Source organism: Sciurus carolinensis, chromosome 10 (genome assembly GCF_902686445.1).
Source record: "Sciurus carolinensis chromosome 10, mSciCar1.2, whole genome shotgun sequence".
NCBI classification, from domain to species: domain Eukaryota; kingdom Metazoa; phylum Chordata; class Mammalia; order Rodentia; family Sciuridae; genus Sciurus; species Sciurus carolinensis.
The window spans coordinates 54,236,495-54,258,470 of NC_062222.1; the positions used below are offsets into that span (position 1 = coordinate 54,236,495).

At 33.7% G+C, this 21,976-nt stretch overlaps 1 protein-coding gene across 1 annotated transcript in view; it reads right to left on the bottom strand.

Annotated features, from left to right (window-relative positions):
- Window positions 1-21,976, bottom strand: part of Bank1 (B cell scaffold protein with ankyrin repeats 1) — a 282,791-nt gene that overhangs the window by 166,477 nt on the left and 94,338 nt on the right. The window contains exon 6 of the mRNA XM_047567484.1: window positions 11,367-11,563. Within this exon, the coding sequence (XP_047423440.1) occupies window positions 11,367-11,563 (197 nt within the window). The remainder of the gene's footprint in view (window positions 1-11,366; window positions 11,564-21,976) is intronic.

Genomic DNA, 21,976 nt, shown 5'->3' on the forward strand with positions numbered 1-21,976 from the left:
TTTATTTATTTTGCAGTGCTGGGGATTGAACCCAGGGCCTGGTGCTTGCAAAGCAAGCACTTTACCAACTGAGCTATATCCCCAGACCGAAAAAGTTTATCTTGAGCTCATAGTTTCAGAGGTCTTGGTGCCTGTTGGCTGTCTCCTTTGCTTTGAGTTTGAGGCAAAGCAGAACATCAAGCAGAAGGGTGTGGCAAAGGAAAGTTGCTGAACTCATTGCAGCCCAGAAGCACCAGAACAGAGCAAGAGGAAGGCACTAGGGACAAATATAAACTCCAGTCTCGTCCCTAGTGACCTCCAGCATGCTCCATCTTCCTATGGATACTACCCAGATAGTCTGTTTGAATTATTAGTCTACCAAGTGGATTAATCCAAGGACTAGGTACAGCTCTCATAATCTAATTGTTTCATCTGAATATTCCTACATTAACACAGGAGCTTTTGTAGGACACCTTATATCTGAATCATAACACCTGTAATGTTCTACCAATTCTAGTTTTAGACACCTTTGTGAATCCATTTATTACTCTTCCCTTTTTCTTTGGTTTACTATGGCTTCAGTGACATTGGCCTACTTCCTCTTTTTGGACATGTACATTGGGGCCTTTGTATTTGCTGTACTGTTTTCTGTTCTTGGAATACTTTTTTCTCAGATACCTGTATGGCTTCCAGATTTGTAGTTTTCAGGTTGTTACTCAAAGGTCTCCTCAGTGAGTACTTTCCTGACTACTCATTTTAAAATTGTTCCTTTCTCTCAACCCTTCTCACACACCACTCTGCACAAGGTGATGACTTCTATTTCTTCCTGGACTTAAGCACCAGTGCTCTTTAGATACATTATATGTCTTATTTATTTGTGAATAGTCTTTTTTCCCATTAGGGCAGGAATTCTGATCTTTTTTAATTCCCAGGGCTTGGAAAGAAACTTAGTACCTTATACGTAGTCAGTAAATATTTTTTGAATCAATCAATCGATAAATTGATCTGTTTAACTAAATTTAGGGAGACTGCATTTTCAGACTCATGTATGAATTGATTGATTTATTTATAATAAGCTCAGATTTCAGCCTTCACTGATATTATCTATTTTACTTTCATATTATATCTCATTGAGGCAAAATAAGTCAATCATATCTTTATTTTTTCACATTTATATATTTCAAGGAAGGTGTTGCTGCACAAGGAAAGTTGAAAAAAATCATATTACTTGGGTTCACAGCTATAGTTGATGAATATTCCTTTCTTTTTAATTATACAGATCTATGTGGTTTTTTTGTTTGTTTGTTTCATTTGCAATGAAATCCTGAAGAGACCTTTATTTAAAGTAGGACCATGGCAAGATATTAGTAGAAAAGTACATACTCACTGGCATTGAATTATATTAAATAAACTTTTCTAACTTCAAGTGTAAAGAATGACTGAAATTTAAACATAACCAATAGGGAAGAATTTCAAAGAACTATATTTTCCTAATTAAATTTTAATTATGTGCCTTCGCATACTTTCCTTCTCACAGAAAAATACCATTGTGTTTATTTCATGAGGTCTACTTTCTAAAGCTGTGGTGTCAATACCAATTGCTTTAATTAGTATTTGTGATTAATTTTGTACTCTGAAATTGCATTTTCTTTTGACCAGCAGGCATGTAGGTGACAACTCTAGATCATTCAGTTCTACACAGCTAATTGGTTAGAAAGAAAACAGGAAAAAAAAAAAAAGGAATCCAAATTTAAAAGGTTTCTAAGAAATTAGAAGTCTCTGAATAATAAAAATGTGGGGCTCTAAAGGTCTTGAAAGACCCTATGTAGGGATGTGACCTTCAAAAAGATACTGAGATCACAAGCTTCTGAAGTAAGTATGTCAAAGAAAATGAATTACCTGTTGAGAATACTGTTTCAACCTTGAAAAATATGTTAATGATGTATTAATGATCTCTATTGGAGATGAACTGTAAGCACATGTACATTATTTCCCGCTGTTACTTTCATGAATTGCCTTGTTACCTGTGGGTATTCAATTAATTTTAATGTAATGAGCATAAAAATCACTACCTACTGAGCCAATAGGCAATCAAAATCATATTGTTACTTGTCCTCATTTACCATGGCTGCATTCCCAGCAGCTAAGGCATTTGACACACTGAAGATCAGAACAGAGATAGTATAAATTCTTCTGAAATATGCATTTGCTATGGCTGAGATGCTACCCCACCTGTTTTGCATGTCCTCTGCAAGAGAAGAGTGGATACAGAGGGTTTAAATCATCCCTGAGGGTCTTACCTGGGGTTTACAGAAAAATTTCCCCAATGTGAGGATAAATATTCAAATATGTATCATAGGATAAATCTCATTTTTGAACAAAGTTACAACATCTCCTAAAAAGGCTAATTTTTCCTTCTGCCAAGGATAATGAGATATGGTTTCTCATCTTTCAGCTGTTTCTGGTTCAAACTGCTAACAGTCATTAAACTTAAAAAAAAAATTATAACAATAAATTGTTTTTAAAAATACTGATCATATGATTGGGAGAAATTATTTAGTAAATAAGTAAATACACCTTGAAATAAGAAAGATAATAGATCCCTATGCTACGAGAAACGTGCATATATTTTTACATAATGCAGAATTTCTAAGGTAGAATAACAAAACGAAAGCTCCTGAATGCTGGAGATAATATATTTCTTAGATACATACCCATTCAAGAAATTGGAAACACAAAACATATGCTACATGTACATCATAAACCCTCTGCTTTGTTGGTGCTGAGGACTAATTTTGTTTGTTATGATAGAAATTCATAATGCAATGGGTTTACATGTATGCACCCAAAAGCACTCAAGGTCTTTTCAGATATTTAGTTCATCTTGCTTTTTCCCATTGATGTTTGTTTCCATTTTCCTCCAAAAGGACTTCACTATTGTGAAGATTAGCTGTATGCTGTCCTTGCTTGTGTGGAAACAGACTGATGGATCCCAGCATTTTTTTTTTAGGATTCCATTCTGTAAGTAAGTAAAGACACTTACTTATATAGACACTTATATAGACACTTACATAGACACTTAAAGCTATTCTAGAAACTTCATGAAAATAGTAATCATTTATTACACAGTAAGACATTGAGAAAATAATAGCTATGACATCTATTAACAGTTCTTACTGAGTTACAAATGGAGTTTTTGCTTAACTCTGTTAAACCAAATTAACACTATTTTAGAGAGAAAGAGATCATTTTAAGCATATCATACACTGGGCTTAATGACTATGAAAATTGTCTTTCCTAATCATCATTCTATTGATATACAGCCCAAGGACAATTATTTAAAGTAGTATCTTATAGTTCATAAAATTTGGAAAAATCACTATTACAGTATTTTTTGTTTTGCATCGAGGGGTCTCATACATGTTGCATTGAACATACAACCTGTGAGAAAATGTTTAAAGAAATAATTAAAAAAATGAGTACTTTTTCATAGTTAACAGAGTAGGCAGAAATATCACCCACACATGTGGACTTTAAAATACCTACTGTGATGGTGCATATGAGCTTGTTTGGGTTTTACAAACATTTCTTGGTAGATGTTTTACTGAAATCCCAAAGTAACTTCTGATTTAAAGTTTTCCTTTTTATCCACTTGTCAGAAATCATTGTAAGTATATTCACTTGTCCTAGCATTTACAGACTCAGTAAAAATGGGACTGGAGCCCTGTTGATGATATTTATGACGTTAAGTTGGAGTTTGGATACCACTATTGTCATCACTGCTTTTCAATAAACCACTTGGGAGTCATTGACCCTCCCAAAAATAAAATAAAATCCCATAGTAAATATTAAACTTTCTTTTTTCTTTTAACAACTATGTGCTGTTTCCTAGTAGATTACCATAAACAAGTTGAAGAATAATATGCATTCTATAAAAAATGTCAGTGGATTAGATTGGGTTACATGTATCTACTTTCTTCCTACACTTCATATTCCATTCTTTTCACACAAGTATATTGTTCATATTTCCCATTAAATTCTTCTTACTGAAAATCTAATTTATGATTTATTTACCTTTGATTTCACACAAATTCCACATGATTTCAGTTGCTCCAATTATGATTCTGCCTTCCATTTCAGGGTATTATAAAACTTGTGTAGAAGTTTTGGACATTTGTGTTCATCTGTTTTATCACCTGCTGGGGCATCCCTCTATTTGCTGTGAACAAGTTCAGCTCCAGTGAGACCTTGTTTTGTCTAAATACTTTACCCATTGAGTACCTTGCTACCAAGGGATTTCAGTCTTGGGTATTCATGATCTAGGGAAAGAGATTATTCCATTTTTCCCTTTTACAGGAAAATATCCTTTATCCATTGAACACAAATGTGATTATAGTCAGAAATTGAATCCATGTGCACCCCCATGGAATTCTATAGTTGTTTTTCTTCCAGATGAATCTAACTCCCATCAGAAATGACTCTATGCTGCTCCACTAGACATTGTTTCATCCAAATACAATATGCTGTAATCTAGGATAAAATATCAATTCACTTCTTTCATAATTGTTTTGGAGATAAAAATGTCTTATATATTTATTACCATGTCACTTTAAAAAGTCAAAATAGTTAAAAATATCTAAAATCACAATGTAAATACATTTCCCCATTTAATGTAAGCCTTTTCATGCATGCAGGAAGAGTTTTTTCTCTTTCTTTGATTGATTCCTTGGCTCTAATGCTTGCAATCATGTAATTTTTGTATATTGTAAGACTCTTTAGATTCATAAATACATTTTGTATCTTACCAGAAGATAAACACTGGAGATAAATAATGAAAAATGTTAATGTATCAAATTTTAAAAAGAGTTGTGTTTTGCAACAGTTTAAAAACAATTAAATGGAAAATAGTTGGGTTTAGATGAGAAACCCTGCTCTGCCAGATCAATTCATAACCCCCAGGAAACAATATTGTTTTTGAAGTTGAATTTTCCTGTCAGTAAAATGGAAGAAAATATACCTAATTCACACATATTAGTATAAGAATCTAATTTGAAAGTGCCTGGCCTAAATAATAATATCATATATGTATGTGTCAAGTAGTAATAAATCATCTGTGTATATAAATCATGCAAATATATATATATACATATATATATAGACACACATACATTTTAAACATATTGTTGAGGAAGAGTTGATATAATGAGACGCATGACACAAAAATAAAAACAGGGTTTGACCCTTGTGCGGCCTAACTTTATATGAACAACAATAGATCAAAAGAAAATAAGGTGTATGCATAATACTTCTTGTGAATCTTCTCTATTCATAGTGCTTTCCCATTAATTTCATCAAATCCTAAAACCCCCTGTAAAGAATTATTTTTTCCCAAGTATGTAAATTTGGGTCTTGATGAAATTAGGCTTAAAATTCAGACCTGGCTGAGTCGCAAGGTTCTGTGTGTGAGAAGAAATGAAAAATTAGAGAAAGAAGAAAAGAAGGTTGAGGGTTATGTAGGACCTTTAGAGCTGCAGAGGAAGGACATTAAAACTTGAGAAACTGGGGAAGAGGACGATTCTATAATAGCCACCATGGTGCATTTAAAGGGATTTTACAGAGAGATTGCTAAATAGCTTCAAAAACACAACTAAGATATATGAATTTGTAATGTACCCAATCAAGTGCAGTTATGTGACTTATTCTAGTTCCTCAATTCTAACAAATTATCAATATTGAGTGCAAGTTAGGATTCTAAAATTCACTGTAGTCTAGCCTATTAAAAATGCATACTAAAAACAGTAATTGGGCTATTTTTCTATGAATTCCATAACAATCTTTAAAAAATACCTAAATATATCAAGAATATGACCAATTATATTATTTGCAATGTGAAACCTAGTTAAGGATACCTTTGTGTAAATGAGATCAAACAAGTCTTTAAACTAAACATGTGCCTTCTTCCCCATCACAGTGTAAATATGCACTGGGCACCTCCTGACTACCTGAAGTTGAGAGAGGTGGACAGCCTATTACCCATTGTAAACCTCAAGATTTATAAGAAAGAAAAGACTACAAATGCAAAGCAGGGTACACTACCATTTAAAGTCAAATATATAATAATATCATATACTAATGCAATGAAACAGTCTACTTGAAACAAAACAAAATACAGAAAGTACTAAGTGAAGCTGAGCACAATAGTTCATGCCTGTAACCCAGGTGACTTGGGAGGTTGAAGCAGGAGGATCTGAGTTCAAACTCAGCCTGATCTGAGTTTGAACCCAGCTAGACTCTGTCTCTAATAAAATATAAAAAAGGGCTGAGAATATGGTTTGGTGGTTAAGTGTCCCTGGGTTCAACCTGTGGTACAAAAAGAAGAAGAAAAGAGAGAAAGAGAGAGAGAGAGTACTAAGTGTACGATGCCAAGAATGAGAGACTATTCACTGACCTAAACACAAGCTTAACTTCTGAACAAGAGGTTCTCAATGTTTAGTCAGTTATTGGTTTTTATCATTAATACTGTGAATGCTTTGATATCTACCCTGCCATATTGTCATTCCAACCCTTGACCATTTGGAAAAGATCAGGGTCTTTCAGTCAGACAATAGAGGACCACAGAATATTCACACACACACACACACACACACACACAATTGACCCCACTGTCCACAGGGAAAAAGAAAAATGTAGGGATAGTTCACGAGAGCAGGATGTCACAGGAATGCTACAGCTGTGAGTAATGGAAACATTCCCAAACAGGAGTGTCCTGAAGAGCCAGCTAGTGAAGGTACACAGAAAACTAATTTTTCTGTTTCTTAAATTTTCCTGAAGACTCTCTATGATTAAGATCTTATTAATATTTAACTAAAACTATATAAGCGAACATTGTAGAGAAAGAAGAAAGATATTTTCTGAAAACTGAATCTAAGATAAAAGACTGTTGGTTCCTCAGTTCCATAGCCAGCCAACAGAGAAGAACGTATTTTCCTTCTTTATTTACACATTCATGGAATCATTTTGTTAAGAGTTTAAATTGATGGGAATGGAGGCGATGATATACCTGAGACAAACAAGGAAATATTACTTACATTATTTTGCTTAAAATACACACTAATATTTATTATACGCTTTATCTTAAATCTCAAAGTACCTGTGTATGTGTGTGTCTGTGTGTGTAGCACTAAGTCACATCCCCAACCGGTCAAAGTACTTCTTAATCTAAGGCTAAGTTCCAGTTTACTTTCAATTTTTTACTGATTTTTTAAATTTAAAATATGTTTTTAAGTGAATTATATGTTCACCAATATTGTTAAACAAATTGTGGTTCATGCCCAGTTGTGGATATGATACCAAATCTTTTGCCCTTTATCCATCAATCTTTCATATTAATTTTCAGAGAAGACATTGCCAGAACCTGAAAAATGAGTAGACATTTGAAAGATTTTATAGATTGTAGAAATACATAGTATTATCATCAAGCAATAGTACTGAAATTAATAAAGAAGTTATTTCATCTCGCCCAGTCATAATGATAATTATCAAGAACACGAGTATAATAAGTGTTGGTGAGGATGTGGGGAAAAATGTACACTCAAACATTGTTGGTGAAATGGCAAATTAGTATAACCACTCTGGAAACCAGTATAGATATTTCTCAAAAAACTAGGAATGGAGCCACCATATGATCCAGCTAGCCCACTCCTCACTATATATCCCAAATATCTAAAATTAGCATACTATAGGAATACAGCCACATCAATGTTTACAGAAGTAATTCATGATAGCCAAGTTATAGAACCAACCAAGGTGTCCTTCAACAGATCAAAAAATGTGTTACATATACACAATGGAGTATTGCTGAAGCATAAAAAGAATGAAGTTCTGGAATTTCCTGGTAAATTGATGGAACTGTAGACTATCATGCTAAGTGAAATAAGCCAGACTCAGAAAGCCAAAGGTCAACTGTTTTCTCTGATTTATGAAAGTTAGTCCAAAATAAGGAGAAAGAGAGAAAGAAAAAGGAAAAAAAGAGGGGAGAAATTCCATCCAAATAGAAGAAAGATCAGTGGATTAGATGAAGGGAACTGAGGGGGAGAAAGAAGGGACAAAATAAGGCAACAACAGCAGAATGAATCTAACCTGGTTTTCCTATGTTTGTATATGAATATGTCACAGTGAATCTCACCATCCTGTACATCCACAAGACACCAACTATAAAGAAGCCTAAAAGTAAAAGCAGAAAGATTAGTATAATAAAGAGAGGGGAATAGGGAGAGGGAGAAGGGGAGGGAAAGGACAGCACTGGGAACTGAATTAGAGCAAGTTTTATTCCAGGCCTTCATAATTATGTCAAAATGAACCCTAATGTTATGTATAACTAAAAAGAACCAATAAAAAGAAAAGTGTAGGTGTTAGCTAGATAACTTTATCAAACTTGAAGAGTATTCACAATAAGAGGCTCTGTTCATGAATTATGCATAAATTATTAACTTCTCAAAGGAAAGATGTCATAAAATTATTTAAGAATTGTGATTTTAGACATCCTCCCCCTTCTCTTCACCCGCCTCCTCCAACTCTTTCTTCTCCTTTACCTAGCTAATGCTAAGATATGAATGCCCCTTGATTTATGAATACATGATATTATTTTCTGTATTTTTCTAAAAGCATAATGACTTCTTCTATTCCCTTAATATTAAGTTATGACCCAATTCACTATATTGTAACTCCTTGTGAGTCTCTAAAATGAACATTACATTGATATGGGATTAGGAAGAATTGAACAAATAAGTAAATCAAGTGGAGGTAAAACGTATTTCAAGTTAAAAATATATATATTTTTTCAATAAAAAGGTATGGTCCATTGGTGGCTGGTAAACTTGTAATTCGAATGATATCTGCCTTTTCAGTTCTTCTGAAATAATAGTTCACAGAACATTTGAATGCATATGAGAAAATCTTTGATTTATCAGAGTGTGCTAAGTCAATGCAAATATTCTTAAAGAAACAATTAAATATTTTAACAGCAAAATGAGATCTCACAGTTTTCCTTTATTAGGTTTGGGTTCATTCTTTAATCATAACTACCATAATTTAGAATAGTGGCAACATCTGGTTATTGGGCATACCTTAACTAAGAAGATATGACTACTACTAGATTTGTTTTAAATAAAATTCATAATTAAAAGAAAAATTTATATGGCAAATAAATCATCATGAAACCATTTTTCCATGTGGGTCACAATCTAGCACTCATGTTTCCACTTTTTAACCACACATTTGCAAAAAGGCCTTTGATAGCTTGCAAAATTATTGCATTTTAAATTATCCATAGTCATTAACATATGCTTGTAGATATGTCGAACCTTGGAGCAGCTACAGTCAGTTCCCTTCTCACTGCACGGCGTTCACAGATTGACGTCTATCCGGTCTATAACATGTACTGAAAAAGTTCTGGTAAAATGTTTCAACTCATAAAGACAGAATACATAACAATCATTTAACAAATTTCATAGAATAAAGGTCAAGAAGAACTCTGCGAAAGGGTGAATAGTCACCCAAAGAGCATGATAGTGATCAACTCATATCAATGCTCTTATTACAGAAACAAAGATATAAATAGCCAGGGGATGTAAGAGAAAAAAAAAAAAACTATTTCCCACATCTGGCAATTCCCATCTCCTACCCTTTTACGTCTTCATTATCTAGTATTGTATCACTATGGAGCATGTGCAGCTTGCATGGGCTACATCTAGCAAAAGGCTAGTCTTCACTGAGAACAGGAACTGAAGAATCACTCTGAAAATTAGGGTTTATCTTAGAAAGTAATTCTGGCTGCTGAAACTTCTAGAAAAACTTTTAACTTTAGTCCATCAGTGACTAAAAATTAGAGGATAGGTAAAGAGTTGGAGACCAGGATGTGCTGAATAACAGTATTATGGGAAAATATCCAAGGCCAAATTGACTCCTTGACATACCTCAGATAGACGCCATGTTGCTCTGGTCAGTGACTATATACAGTGGATAATTTTTAAATTTTCTTTTCATTGTTGGGGACTGAATCCAAGGGTACTTTACCACTGAGCTACATCACCAGTCTTTTTTTTTTTTCCTGAATTTTAAATTCTGAGACAGGGTCTTGCTAAGTTGCTGAGATTGGCTTCAAATGTATGGTACTCCAGCCTCAGTCTTTAGAGTAGCTGGAATTTATAAATTTGTTTTACCATGCCTGGTTATAGTAGATAAACTAGAAGGACTAGCTAAATGTTGACATTTTTGAGAATCACTAAAATCCTTCCAGGAGTGAAAATAATGCTCACTTCTAGGTTGAAGGACATGGACTAAAAATTAGAATTTTTATTAATTTTATTCCATAACTACCTATTCTATAATTATTGTAAATATGGCAAGAAGGTCATTCTAGAGAATGGATAATATCCATGCTCACTTGTTAACTATTTTGTCATTTTTTGCAAATGGAAAAAAAGGCCAATGTTTGTCATTTCACTCTCTGGAAATTAAAAATGCCAGTGATTTTTAGAAGTCAATATTAGATTGTCTTAATCTGATCATCAGAATAAATACTGAAATGACCAGAATCTGCCTATAGTCTTTCAATGCTGTATATTAACTGCTCATTGACAATAAAATTATATCTGCTGTGTGACTCCAAAGATAAATTTTGATGTATTCATCAACATAATCATTGTCCTATTATATTTTCCCAAGAGCCATCAGAACTATAATTCACCTTCTGGAACAAAATGTGCATACTTTTTTTAAATACAGGAAAAAAAGATTGCTCTCTAAACTTGATTATGGGAACACAAAGTGTATTTTATTTACTGAGATAAAATTTTCCCTTGGCGTCATTCTTACAAAACTAGCATCCATTAAAGAATGTTCTGCATTTGTGGTTTCAACATAAATAATAAGAGGAAAATATTTAAGCAATATATTAACTTCTTATTGGGTAGGTTTTTTGAATTATTTTCAAAATGTATTTCTTTAACATAACACTGATCTGTTTTCATGTGCCTAAAACTATCTAGACTTTTAGAAAACTAGTAAAGGTAATAACTTTATTTCCTTCTCACCATCTCTTCTTAATATCAAACGGGCTATATTGAAGTCAGAAAAAAACAGGTTTAAAAACTGATGTTTAGTATTGGGAATCAAAGTTGGTTCATGGCAATGCTAGAACACATCGACATCGACTAATCTTGCAAAATGCTTCTTAAGACAATGGATAGCTCAGAACTAACAGGCACTACAAATTAGCTGTGCAATAGTATCTTTTTTCAAAACAGCAATGTACACGTACAATGCATACACACAATTACTTTATAAAATATAGAGTTTTAGAGGTAAAATAAGATAAAAAACCTTACCAAGAAGTCTTCAAATATTTTTTTGAGTTCTTTGTGACCACACCTTTCAGCAATCTGTGCTGGGTCCCAACCAGCCATATTTTTCATCTTAAATGCCCAGGTTGCTCCTGAACATTGAAGCAAATGAATAGCCAAGTTCTTTAAACCGAATTTTGCTGCACAGTGGAGAAGAGTTGGTAGTTGTTTGACATGAGTATCTGAAAGCACAATAAATAATAGGATTTAATATTTTAATTTTATCTCCAATTCCATAAAATAGTCAAACATAAAACTTTCCCCACAAGTATTTACTGCAGAGCAAGCAGACTTATTAGTATCTAAGAATGTATCAGTGGTTTTAGCAGTTTAGTATCTTTCTCCTCTTTCTGTTCCTCATCTTAACATAAACTATCAGCATATGCTGCATTCATTTTCATGTGATAAGTTTAATGTAGAAAGTCACATCAACCTCTTAAACGTAAAACAAAACAAAACAAAAACATTATGTTGTAATAACTCCTTCTGAATGTACTATGACATAAGGTAAACATTAAACAATAAAATTCTATAAATTCATCTAAAAACCTGTTCTGTATTTTCTACTGGCATGTCTAGTTTGCTTCCTTCTGGATTTGAAATGAACATGGAATTCTGAGACATGTTATATTAGACTTCTACAAGAAATTTTTCTTTAAAAAAATGAATGCAACAGAAAATAAAGGTGAACACTTCTATAAGTAACATCAGTATTAATTTTCCATCAGAATTTTATGACTTTCATATCCATGTTTAGACTTTGAATTTCACAACTACTTTTAACTGTCAATTAGAAGATGTATTAATTGTGCATAACTATAAAATTGAATATAAGTAGCCATCTTATGGTACGTTCATGCATGAATATGCCACAATGAATCTCATTTATATATACAATTGTAATGCACAGTTGAAATAATAATAATAATAATAATAATAAAGGAAGATCAGCAGAATAGAGCAAATGGGTCAGGGAAGGGAAGAGAAAAGGGAAGGGAAAGTGAAGGTTCTGGGGAATGAGACTGATCAAATTATGTTATGTGCATGTACAACATATGTTATGTGTATGACATAATGAATTCAACTATTAGGTATTATTATAACGCACCAATAAAAATATCAAAAATTAGTACTCAAAAAAGCAAAACATAAACTGATGATTGACTATTTTTCTAAACTTTTAGTAGGTGATGTAGGGAATCTATGTTTACATTTCAACAATAATGTATTTGCTCTTCCTTGTATGTTGTGCAGTGGATCAAAAATTATCAAATATTTTATGAGGATGAGTGAAAACTGACATTACTTGGGGTATGTACCCACATTTCTATATAAAAATAATGTATTTTCTTGAAAAGAAGTAATTATTAATTAATAATGAATTATTATTTACTTAATAAATATTTGCACCAGGATGCATTATAGACAAATTTTTCTGCTACAGTTAAACCAGGTCAAAGTTAATAGAGAAAAATTGTATTATAATGTCAGATTTTTACATGCTCGATCATCTCACTCTTTGCTATACTATACAATATATTAAAAGTACAATTACCTTTCAGCTGGTACTTTATGGATTGTTCTTGCATGTTGTTATTCTGCTGAATTTTTAAGTCACTGTCAATGCAGCTTAGGTAATCTTTTCATTAAATTCATATTTAGCCATTAGGGGAATAAACTTAATCTTTTAAGCTCATCAACCTCTCTTGTAAGTACTTTCCTCAAGTTATAATATCAAATATAATAAACTTCCTTAGTTATCTGTTTGTATAGACCCCAAACAGTAGCAAGCACTAATAAGCGGTCAAGGTTTTTTGGGATTCTTGTTCATCACACATAGTCTAAATGTATCCGTTAAAATTTGGTCAAATATTGAGCTGATTTCTCTTTGCTTCTCATCTGTACTGTGTTCTCTTCATCTTGTTCCATCAGGGATGAATACAGTTATGAATTTTTTCCTCCTAAAATTAGTTTATTTAGGCTTCTTTTGTTAATATTTTTTTCCTGGGTTAAAAAAAATAACTGTGATTTTGAAGATCATCTTGTGTTTTTGTTACAGTGGGAAAAATATTCAGTTGTGATGTTGTACATCCTAATCAGGGATAGAGGTCCCATTAGTCTTAGCACTATTTCCTTATTCTCTTAAACTCGCCTATTTACTGTACAGTTTATAGTCTTACTTGTTTGACTAAAACAATGTATTTCTTTAAAAGATACAAGAGCCATTTAAAGTATGCTTAATCTGCAGTCTATGCTTCATGAAACTTTTCATATCATTAAAGATACATCTGTTTTTATTATCAAGGTATAAACAGGAAAACCATAATTCACACTAAAATGTTAGAAATTTGCTTTTTTTTGATAAAATAAAATTTCAGTTTTTATTTTCTGTCACATGGTAATTTCAAAAAAACATAATAAAATGCCTGTGGGGAATTTATCAAGGAAATTTCAATTTTATCACTTACAAAAATAAATAGAGGAGCTGGCAGTAAAGAAATTCAATCATAAATTTGTTTGTGCAGAGCTGTCTCTAAACCATTCAGGGTAATAATCCCTTAAAAAATGATCAAAAACTAGATCAAGGTAGTTAAACCAAAGCTTTCAAAAAATTAAAGTATTGAAATGGAGTGATAAAATGGGAATATATGCAAGTTTAGAATATAATAAAGAGTTACAGTAATATGAATATGGGAGCTGATAGCACATGACTACATAATCCATTTCTACCAACAAATTACTCTCTGGAATGTTAAATATATATTCACTCAGAGTAGGATGATCAGGTGGTCACTTTAAGACAAAACAATGAAGCATAAAATAAAGAGATTAAAAGTCAGGAAAAATTTTAATCCCAGTTCAGGAACTAAGTCTATGGCTCTTAAGAAATTTCCTTCATCTTGGGCCTCAGTTTCTTCACTCACAAAAGTAGAGGATTGGAGTCAGAATTATAGGACTTCTGGTATTCTTCTGAGTTATATGCCACATCAAAGATGGTTTATGCCAATGGACTCTCCAAGGGAGGTGTCCCTGGGTGTTACTCAAATACCAAGTAATGAAGTAGGGGATGGCATATGCAAAAGTTGAACAAAGATAATGATTTTCATTGCTTTGACAGTACAATTTGAGATGTGATGATAATATTTCTATGGATTTACAACAAAAAGCTTTCCTGGGTTTATGATTGTTTTGCTCTGTGACAGAAGTACTAATAAGCAACATGTGAGGTGTTGCTCTTTTCATTCAGTCATAGTTGTAGAACTTCAAGCAACAAAAATAAATAAATAGTAAAAAAAATAGTAAAAAAAATAGTAAAAAAAAAAAAATAAATAGTCCAAGGCTATTATATTTCCCAAGCCTTGACAATGTAATTGAGATGCACAAGGGAAATAATGGTCCATTAAAAACCCTGCATTGCAGTTTTGTTCTCCCTGTGGAGTGAAAGTACACGAGGACATAAACATTTTTCTATTCTCCTTAATTTTCTACTTACCTAATTATTCTTTGCAATTGAATTCTTGTTACCAAAATATTCTCTTAAATGTTTAAAAGTTAAATTATATCCACTTTGTCTCTGTCTTATTAATTCAAGAACATTTTATGAGATATTCTTCAACCTTTTCAGCTGAGAAAGTGGAATATCTATTCTGCATTGTATTCATTACATTTTAAATATACAATTATACTAATATCTTAACTTCTTGATAAATAAGCTCAAAAAACACCTGTCATTATTTTAAATCCTAAACTTCTACAACTTAGTAATTTATGAAAGGCAATAAAGAGTGGTGCTTAAATACTCTGGCTTTAGAAACAGATTGTTTGGATCAAATCTTAACTGTAGCATTTACTAATGGTGTAATTCAAACAAGCTACCTGAACTGTCTGTGCCTCAATTTTCTCAACCATAACTTCAGGTTTCTCAACCATAACATAATATTATCTATTCAATTTGCTATTAAATGCTAATTAAATATTAATATGCCCAACATATTCTTCTATTACAAATAAGTCTGTTCATGCACATTATTTGATGATTCTGTTTTGAAAATTCTTTTACTCTTTAAGATTTATTTGTAACTCCAACATCAATACTTAAGGTTATTTCTTGATCAACTGCATCCATGTGTGGAGTAATGAAAATTTTAAATCCCTCAAAGCACAGGTTCCCAGTTGAGAATGAACAAAATCTTCTTATTTTTAGCTCATATACTGTAAATGAGTGCCCTTTTTGTGTTCTATTTAGTGCCCCAGTTTTTAGTTTCTGTGGACTTTGTTGGTGGTTTAGATGCTTAAAATGGTCCTCTACTACGTTGTTGAAGTGTTGTCTGAAGTCCCAAGTATAAGAAAAGCATGATGAAGTTCATTCAGGCATAAATAATAGTACTATTAATGAATGAATTTTGACTCCACAGGATATTTTAAATAAGGGTCTATAAACAGAAACATGCATCAAACAAGGTTGGTTTCTATATTGACTGATGGATGAAAATATTGTGACCAGAAGCTTACAGAATCCAAACTCTAAATCTCTCCTAGGAGCAACGGTTCAGTATTCATTAATTTAATAGACTTATAGAACATAACTACTGTAAAACATGAGAATCACCTGCATTTAAAGCAATCTACAGCCCCCTCTTCTGTTGTGGAGAGGGAGTTTAGGATTGGTTTCTTCCTGCAGCATGGCCAGTCATTTTCAGAGGTACCGAGTCTTTTTTTTTTTTTTTTCCCTTTCCTTCACATGCAGCCAGGGAGTCTCTGAGAGCAGCTACAGCTTCTTAGAACGGGAGTAGAAAAGGTTTGGGACTGTAAGAAGAAGCTGTGAGCTTTCAAGATCATGGTTTCCAAGGACTTCTCTTTGGCTGCCTCTGTGATCAGGATCTACTCAATTAAAATCTAAAGTAGACATGGTTAGAACTCACTTCCACAGCCTCCCTGCAAGTAGAAAGAACAGGTGTAGGATCTTGATACTCTGTTCTTTAACCAAACAACAGGAAAAAGTCTAAGATGAAGACAAATCCAAATTTTTTTATTTTTTATTTTTGTTCTCAGTTTAACTTTCCTCTGTTTTTTAATTTAGTGAAATTTCTACATTTTGTTGTAGCAGTTAAGTTTAAGATTTGAAAGTTTTGGAAAAGGGTAAAAAAGAGTTCTGAAAGACTGACATTCTGGCACACAATGGAGGATGTGACCTCAAATCCAAAAGTGGTTCATTTTTGCTTACTGAACACTCTGGCAAATAGAATCTGTTGGGAGTGGTGACTGAATGATGGGTTTTGAAACTGTCCTGTGACAGAGGCTATGCCCTTTGGGAATATTCTCCATGCGAGGGTGCTGATTTCATGCTAGCCACAGAGCCATTCAGTTCTTTTCTTTTTAGTTTATTTTAATTTTTTAATTTTACAGGCTGCATTTTGATTCATTGTTCACAAATGGGGTACAACGTTTCATTTCTATGGTTGTACATGATGTAGATTCACACCATTTGTGTAATCATACATGTACATAGTGTCATAATGATGGTCTCATTTCAACATCTTTCATACCCCAGTCCCCTCACCCCTCTCATTTCCCTCTATGTAACCAAAAATTCCTCCACTCTTCTTTTACCCCCCACCCCCATTATATATCATCATTCACTTATCAGGGAAAACATTCTGCCTTTGGTTTTTTGGGATTGGCTTATTTCACTTAGCATGATATTCTCCAATTTCATTCATTTACCTTCAAATGTCATAATTTTATTCTTTTTTATGGTCAAAATTATTCCATGGTGTATATATACCACAATTTCTTTATCCGTTGCATCTAGGTTGGTTCCACAATCTAGCTATTGTGAACTGAGCTACGATAAACACTGATGTGACTGCATTATTGTAGTATGCTAACTTTAAGTCCTTTGGGTATAAACCGAGGAGTGGGATAACTGGGTCAAAAGGTGGGTTCATTCCAAATTTTCTGAGGAATCTCCATAATGCTTTCCAGAGAGGCTGCACCAATTTGCAACTCCACCAGCAATGTACAAGTAGGTCATTTTCCCCACATCCAAGCGACACCTATTATTGCTTGTGTTCTTGATAATAGCCATTCCAATTGGAGTTAGATGAAATCTTAGGGTGGTTTTAATTTGCATTTTTCTAATTACTAGAGATGTTGAACACTTTTTCAAATATTTGTTGATCACTTGTATATCTTCTTCTGTAAAGTGTCTGTTTGATTCCTTGGCCCATTTATTGATTGGATTCTTTGTATTTTTGGTGTAAAGTTTTGTAATTTCTTTATAAATTTTGGAGATTAGTGCTCTATCTGAAGTGCATGTGGAAAAGATTTTCTCCCACTCTGTAGGCTCTCTCTTCACATTCTTGATTGTATCCTTTGCTGGGAAAAAGCTTTTTAGTTTGAATTCATCTGGTTTATTGATCCTTGCCTTCATTTCTTGTGCTTTGGGAGTCTTGTTAAGGAAGTCTGGTCTTAAGCCAACATGATGAAGATTCGGGCCTTCTTTGTCTTCTATTAGGTGTAGGGTCTCTGGTCTAATTCCTAAGTTCTTGATCCATTTTGAGTTGAGTTTTGTGCAGGGTGAGAGATAAAGGTTTAATTTCATTTTACTGCTTATGGATTTCCAGGTTTTCCCAGTCCCATTTGTTGAACAGGCTATCTTTTCTCCATTGTATGTTTTTGGCTCCTTTGTCTAATATGAGGTGACTATATTTATATGGGTTTGTCTCTATGTCTTTTATTCTGTACCATTGGTCTACCTGTCTATTTTGATGCCAATACCATGCCATTTTTATACTATTGCTCTGTAGTATAGTTTAAGGTCTGACATTGTGATACTCCTGCTTCACTCTTCCTGCTCAGGATTGTTTTGGCTATTCTTGGTCTCTTATTCTTCCAGATGAATTTCACGATTGCTTTTTCTATTTCCATCAGGCACATCATTGGGATTTTAATTGGAATTGCATTGAATCTTTATAGAGCCTTTGGTAGGATGGGCATTTTAACAATATTAATTCTGCCTATCCAAGAACGTGGGAGATCTTTCCATCTTCTAAAGTTTTCATTAATTTCTTTCTTTAGTGTTCTGTAGTTTTCATTGTAAAGGCCTTTACCTCTTTTGTTAGATTGATTCACAAGTATTTTATTTTGTTGAGGCTATTGTCAATGGAGTAGTTTTCCTAATTTCTCTTTCAGAGGATTCATCACTTATGAATAGAAACGCATTAGATTTATGCGTATTGATTTTATATCCTGCTACTTTCCTGAATTCATTTATTAGTTCTACAAGTTTTCTAGTGGAGGTTTTTGGAGCCTATAACTATAGAATCATGTTGTTGGCAAATAGTGATAATTTGAGTTCTTCTTTTCCTATTTGTATACTTTCAATTTCTTTGGTCTGATTGCTCTGGCTAGTGTTTCTAGGATGATGTTGAATAGAAGTGGTGAAAGAGCGCATTCCTGTCTTGCTCCAGTTTTTAGAGGGAATGCTTTCAGTTTTTCTCCATTTAGAAGTGATGGGCGGTCATGGGCGGCCCAGGGTCTGTAAACCCCATTCAGTTCTTAATCTAGATTTCAGATAGCTCCCAGGGATAAAGGATTCAAAGCATAGCAAGATAACTACAATGTTTCATCAGCACTACTTCTGAGCCTACCTGTTTAACAGTAACTTTAGACGAGCTCTATGCATTGCTACAGGAAAATAGCTACAAGAATATCTAGCCCTGTAACTTTTTAGTGCACAAAGAACAATGCCTCTATAATACTTTACTTATTGATTCTGAGACCCAGTGTTCCACCTGATCCCAGCCTTTTATTCTTAATATCTGTGTATTCGTGTTTTTCTTAATGCCTCATTGCCCCTTACCAATTCCTTGGTTCAGCTATTCAGGTTGTAGCGGAACCCATCCTAAATTTACTGGCAGTCATAACAGGAAGGGGAGAGAGGGGACAAAGATGAGAAGGAAGGGAAAGGGGAGAAAATGTGATGGTTCATAAATAGTGGTAGGAATTTTAGGCACTTAGTGCCAGAATGAATGAGAGCAGAAGAGCAGAACATGCACTGGCAGATTGGAACAAAACACTGATTCCAGAAAGGGAGCCTTTGGGCATGCAGTGTGAATGACTTTAATATTCTTTTTATATTTTTGTGGTGTTAGGGATCAAATCCAGGGCCACATGCACACCAGGCAAGTGCTCTGCTGTTGAGCTTTATCACTAGCCCAAGGGCCTTCATCTCTAGGGCTGTCCACCAGGGATGGCCTAGGAGAAGACAGGCAATGTACAGAACAAGATTGCAGCAGGGCAAGAACCACAGTGAGCAGTCTGGGAACTCAGAGTCCGGAGGAAATTCTAGGAAACAAAGGGGCATGTGAAGTTCTTATTAGTAGTTCTTGGAATTTGGACCAACTAAAATTAAATCTCAAAGCCTTTGAATATGTGTGTCTGCTATCTATTTTTTACTATGAAACCCAGACAATGATGAGGCAATAAGTGTTGGACTGCTTCATGTTTAACCAGTTTATCCTGTTTGTACCTTTAAACCTTGGTTAAAACAAGAGACCTCTAAAATCTTTATTATTTATTTATTTATTTATTTTTGGTACCAGGCATTGAACTCAGAGGTGCTAACCCACTGTCCGCAGTCCTTTTTATATTTTATTTAGGGACAGGATCTTGCTGAGTTGCTTAGGGCTTTGCTTAGTTGTGAGGCTGGCTTTGAACTCAAGATACTCCTGCCTCAGCCTCCCAAGCCTCTGGGATTATGCAACCTTTATTTTTATATAGGTCTTATATGCTTTTATTCTGTGTTCATTTATAAAAATATCCTTTTGAAAATTTCAACTTTGTCTCTACTGAGTCTTGACAGCAAAGAAATCAAAAACTTAGAAAGAAACTGAAAAACAGGGAACAAAGTGTGCAAAACTAGATGGGCCACGCCCCACAAGTGCAGAGTCACTCCTTGGCCTTTATGTTACGCTCACACGGAAGTCCAATAAGTGTGTGCCACTATGCACTAAATCAACTTGATAGGCAAGGGTGCTTGATTTTATTAGTGAGGAGTATTTTGAGAACTTCCTATTGTCTGGAGCACCTGATTTATTTTTTAAAACATATTAAATAATTTTGATAACAAAAATGAAAAATTACAGGAGGAAAATCTGGGTGGTTCTTGAATCAATAAAGGGACTTGGGAGAACTTCAGATGTCTTTGGGGAGCACTATTCTATATAATATAGGAACAAAATGAACAAGGAATATTAGAGTGATTTGGGAAACAACCAGCTTGCCCTGCCGACTTCACACTTGCCAATATTTCTCATATAGGCATATATTTATTAATATCTGGGAAACATGCACTTACATTTTATTTGTTTCTATCTTATGTGTTATCATGTAATAACACATATATTTCAAATACATCTATACATATAGAGATTTATTCTATGTAATATTTATCAGTCTATACATCTATATGTGCACATTCTACTGGTCCTCTTTCTCTGAAGAATCCTGACCATGACAGTGAGTGAAATGACTATGGGCTTTGGCAAACCATAATCTATAGGAACAAGTTATAAAAAGAAGTTCTACAACTTTGTGTCCCTTTCCTTCTCAGAAAGATGTCATATGAGTCTTTAAAGCTGCAGATCTTTTGTAACCAAAATCAAGAGAGTAAATGAGTCCTTTAGGAAGTGAAGCGGGTGTTTAGGAAATGGATTAGTAATAAGGCTGAAGAGAGAAGTTTCTGAGCCTGTCAGGACTTTCAAAGGATAGACATTCAGGTTTAAGAGTCTCTACTACATAACAACTGCAAAAGTAAGAGGAAGTTCCTTAAGTACTAACTTATGCAAAACATTAATAAAAAAAGTCCATTTCTGTTGTGTGTGCTTGTTTGTGTATGACTGAAGGTAACTCATGCATGCATTTTCCTTATTAAAATGAACGGATGTTAGAGAGCCTTTTTTCCTATTATCAATTACTAATAGTATGTATATTTCTTTTCCTAACCCCTATGATGTAATTATAAAGGGTTATTAGCGTTGACCCTGAAAAACCTACAATTTCTGTGTTGGCTCAGGAAGGAAGAACATATGTGCCTTGGTTACTTGAGCACAGACAGTTCAGTGCAGCATATTCAGAAGGCACTCATGCCGTTTTCTCATTCTGCTAATGGCAGATGCCATGGACAAGAGGAAGATAAAAAAAAAAAAAGAAAAAGAAATGCAAAACCATGACAATCTAAATAGCTGCCTCATTCCAACAAAGAACCTTTTTATTTGTTGAGCTCAACTATTCCTAGTTTATAACTATCAAAGACCTGGGTTTTAATTTAGTCTATTGTCAACTTGGTTGCCATTAATTAATGAATATAGTAAATTTGTATCAAGTGCTAGAAACTTCTAGGCATTGGGAAGAAACCTTGAGCCAAAGAGGGCTTCTTCTTAAGGGCAGTATTTGCCCATAAAGATGAAATGGGTGATGTGAAGGCAACCATGCATTTGAAATAAAAATCACTATTTTTCTAGGATTACAGAAAATAATAAAAAGTACATTTGAAGTTATTTCAAACTTATCTTCATAAATTATTCATTAAA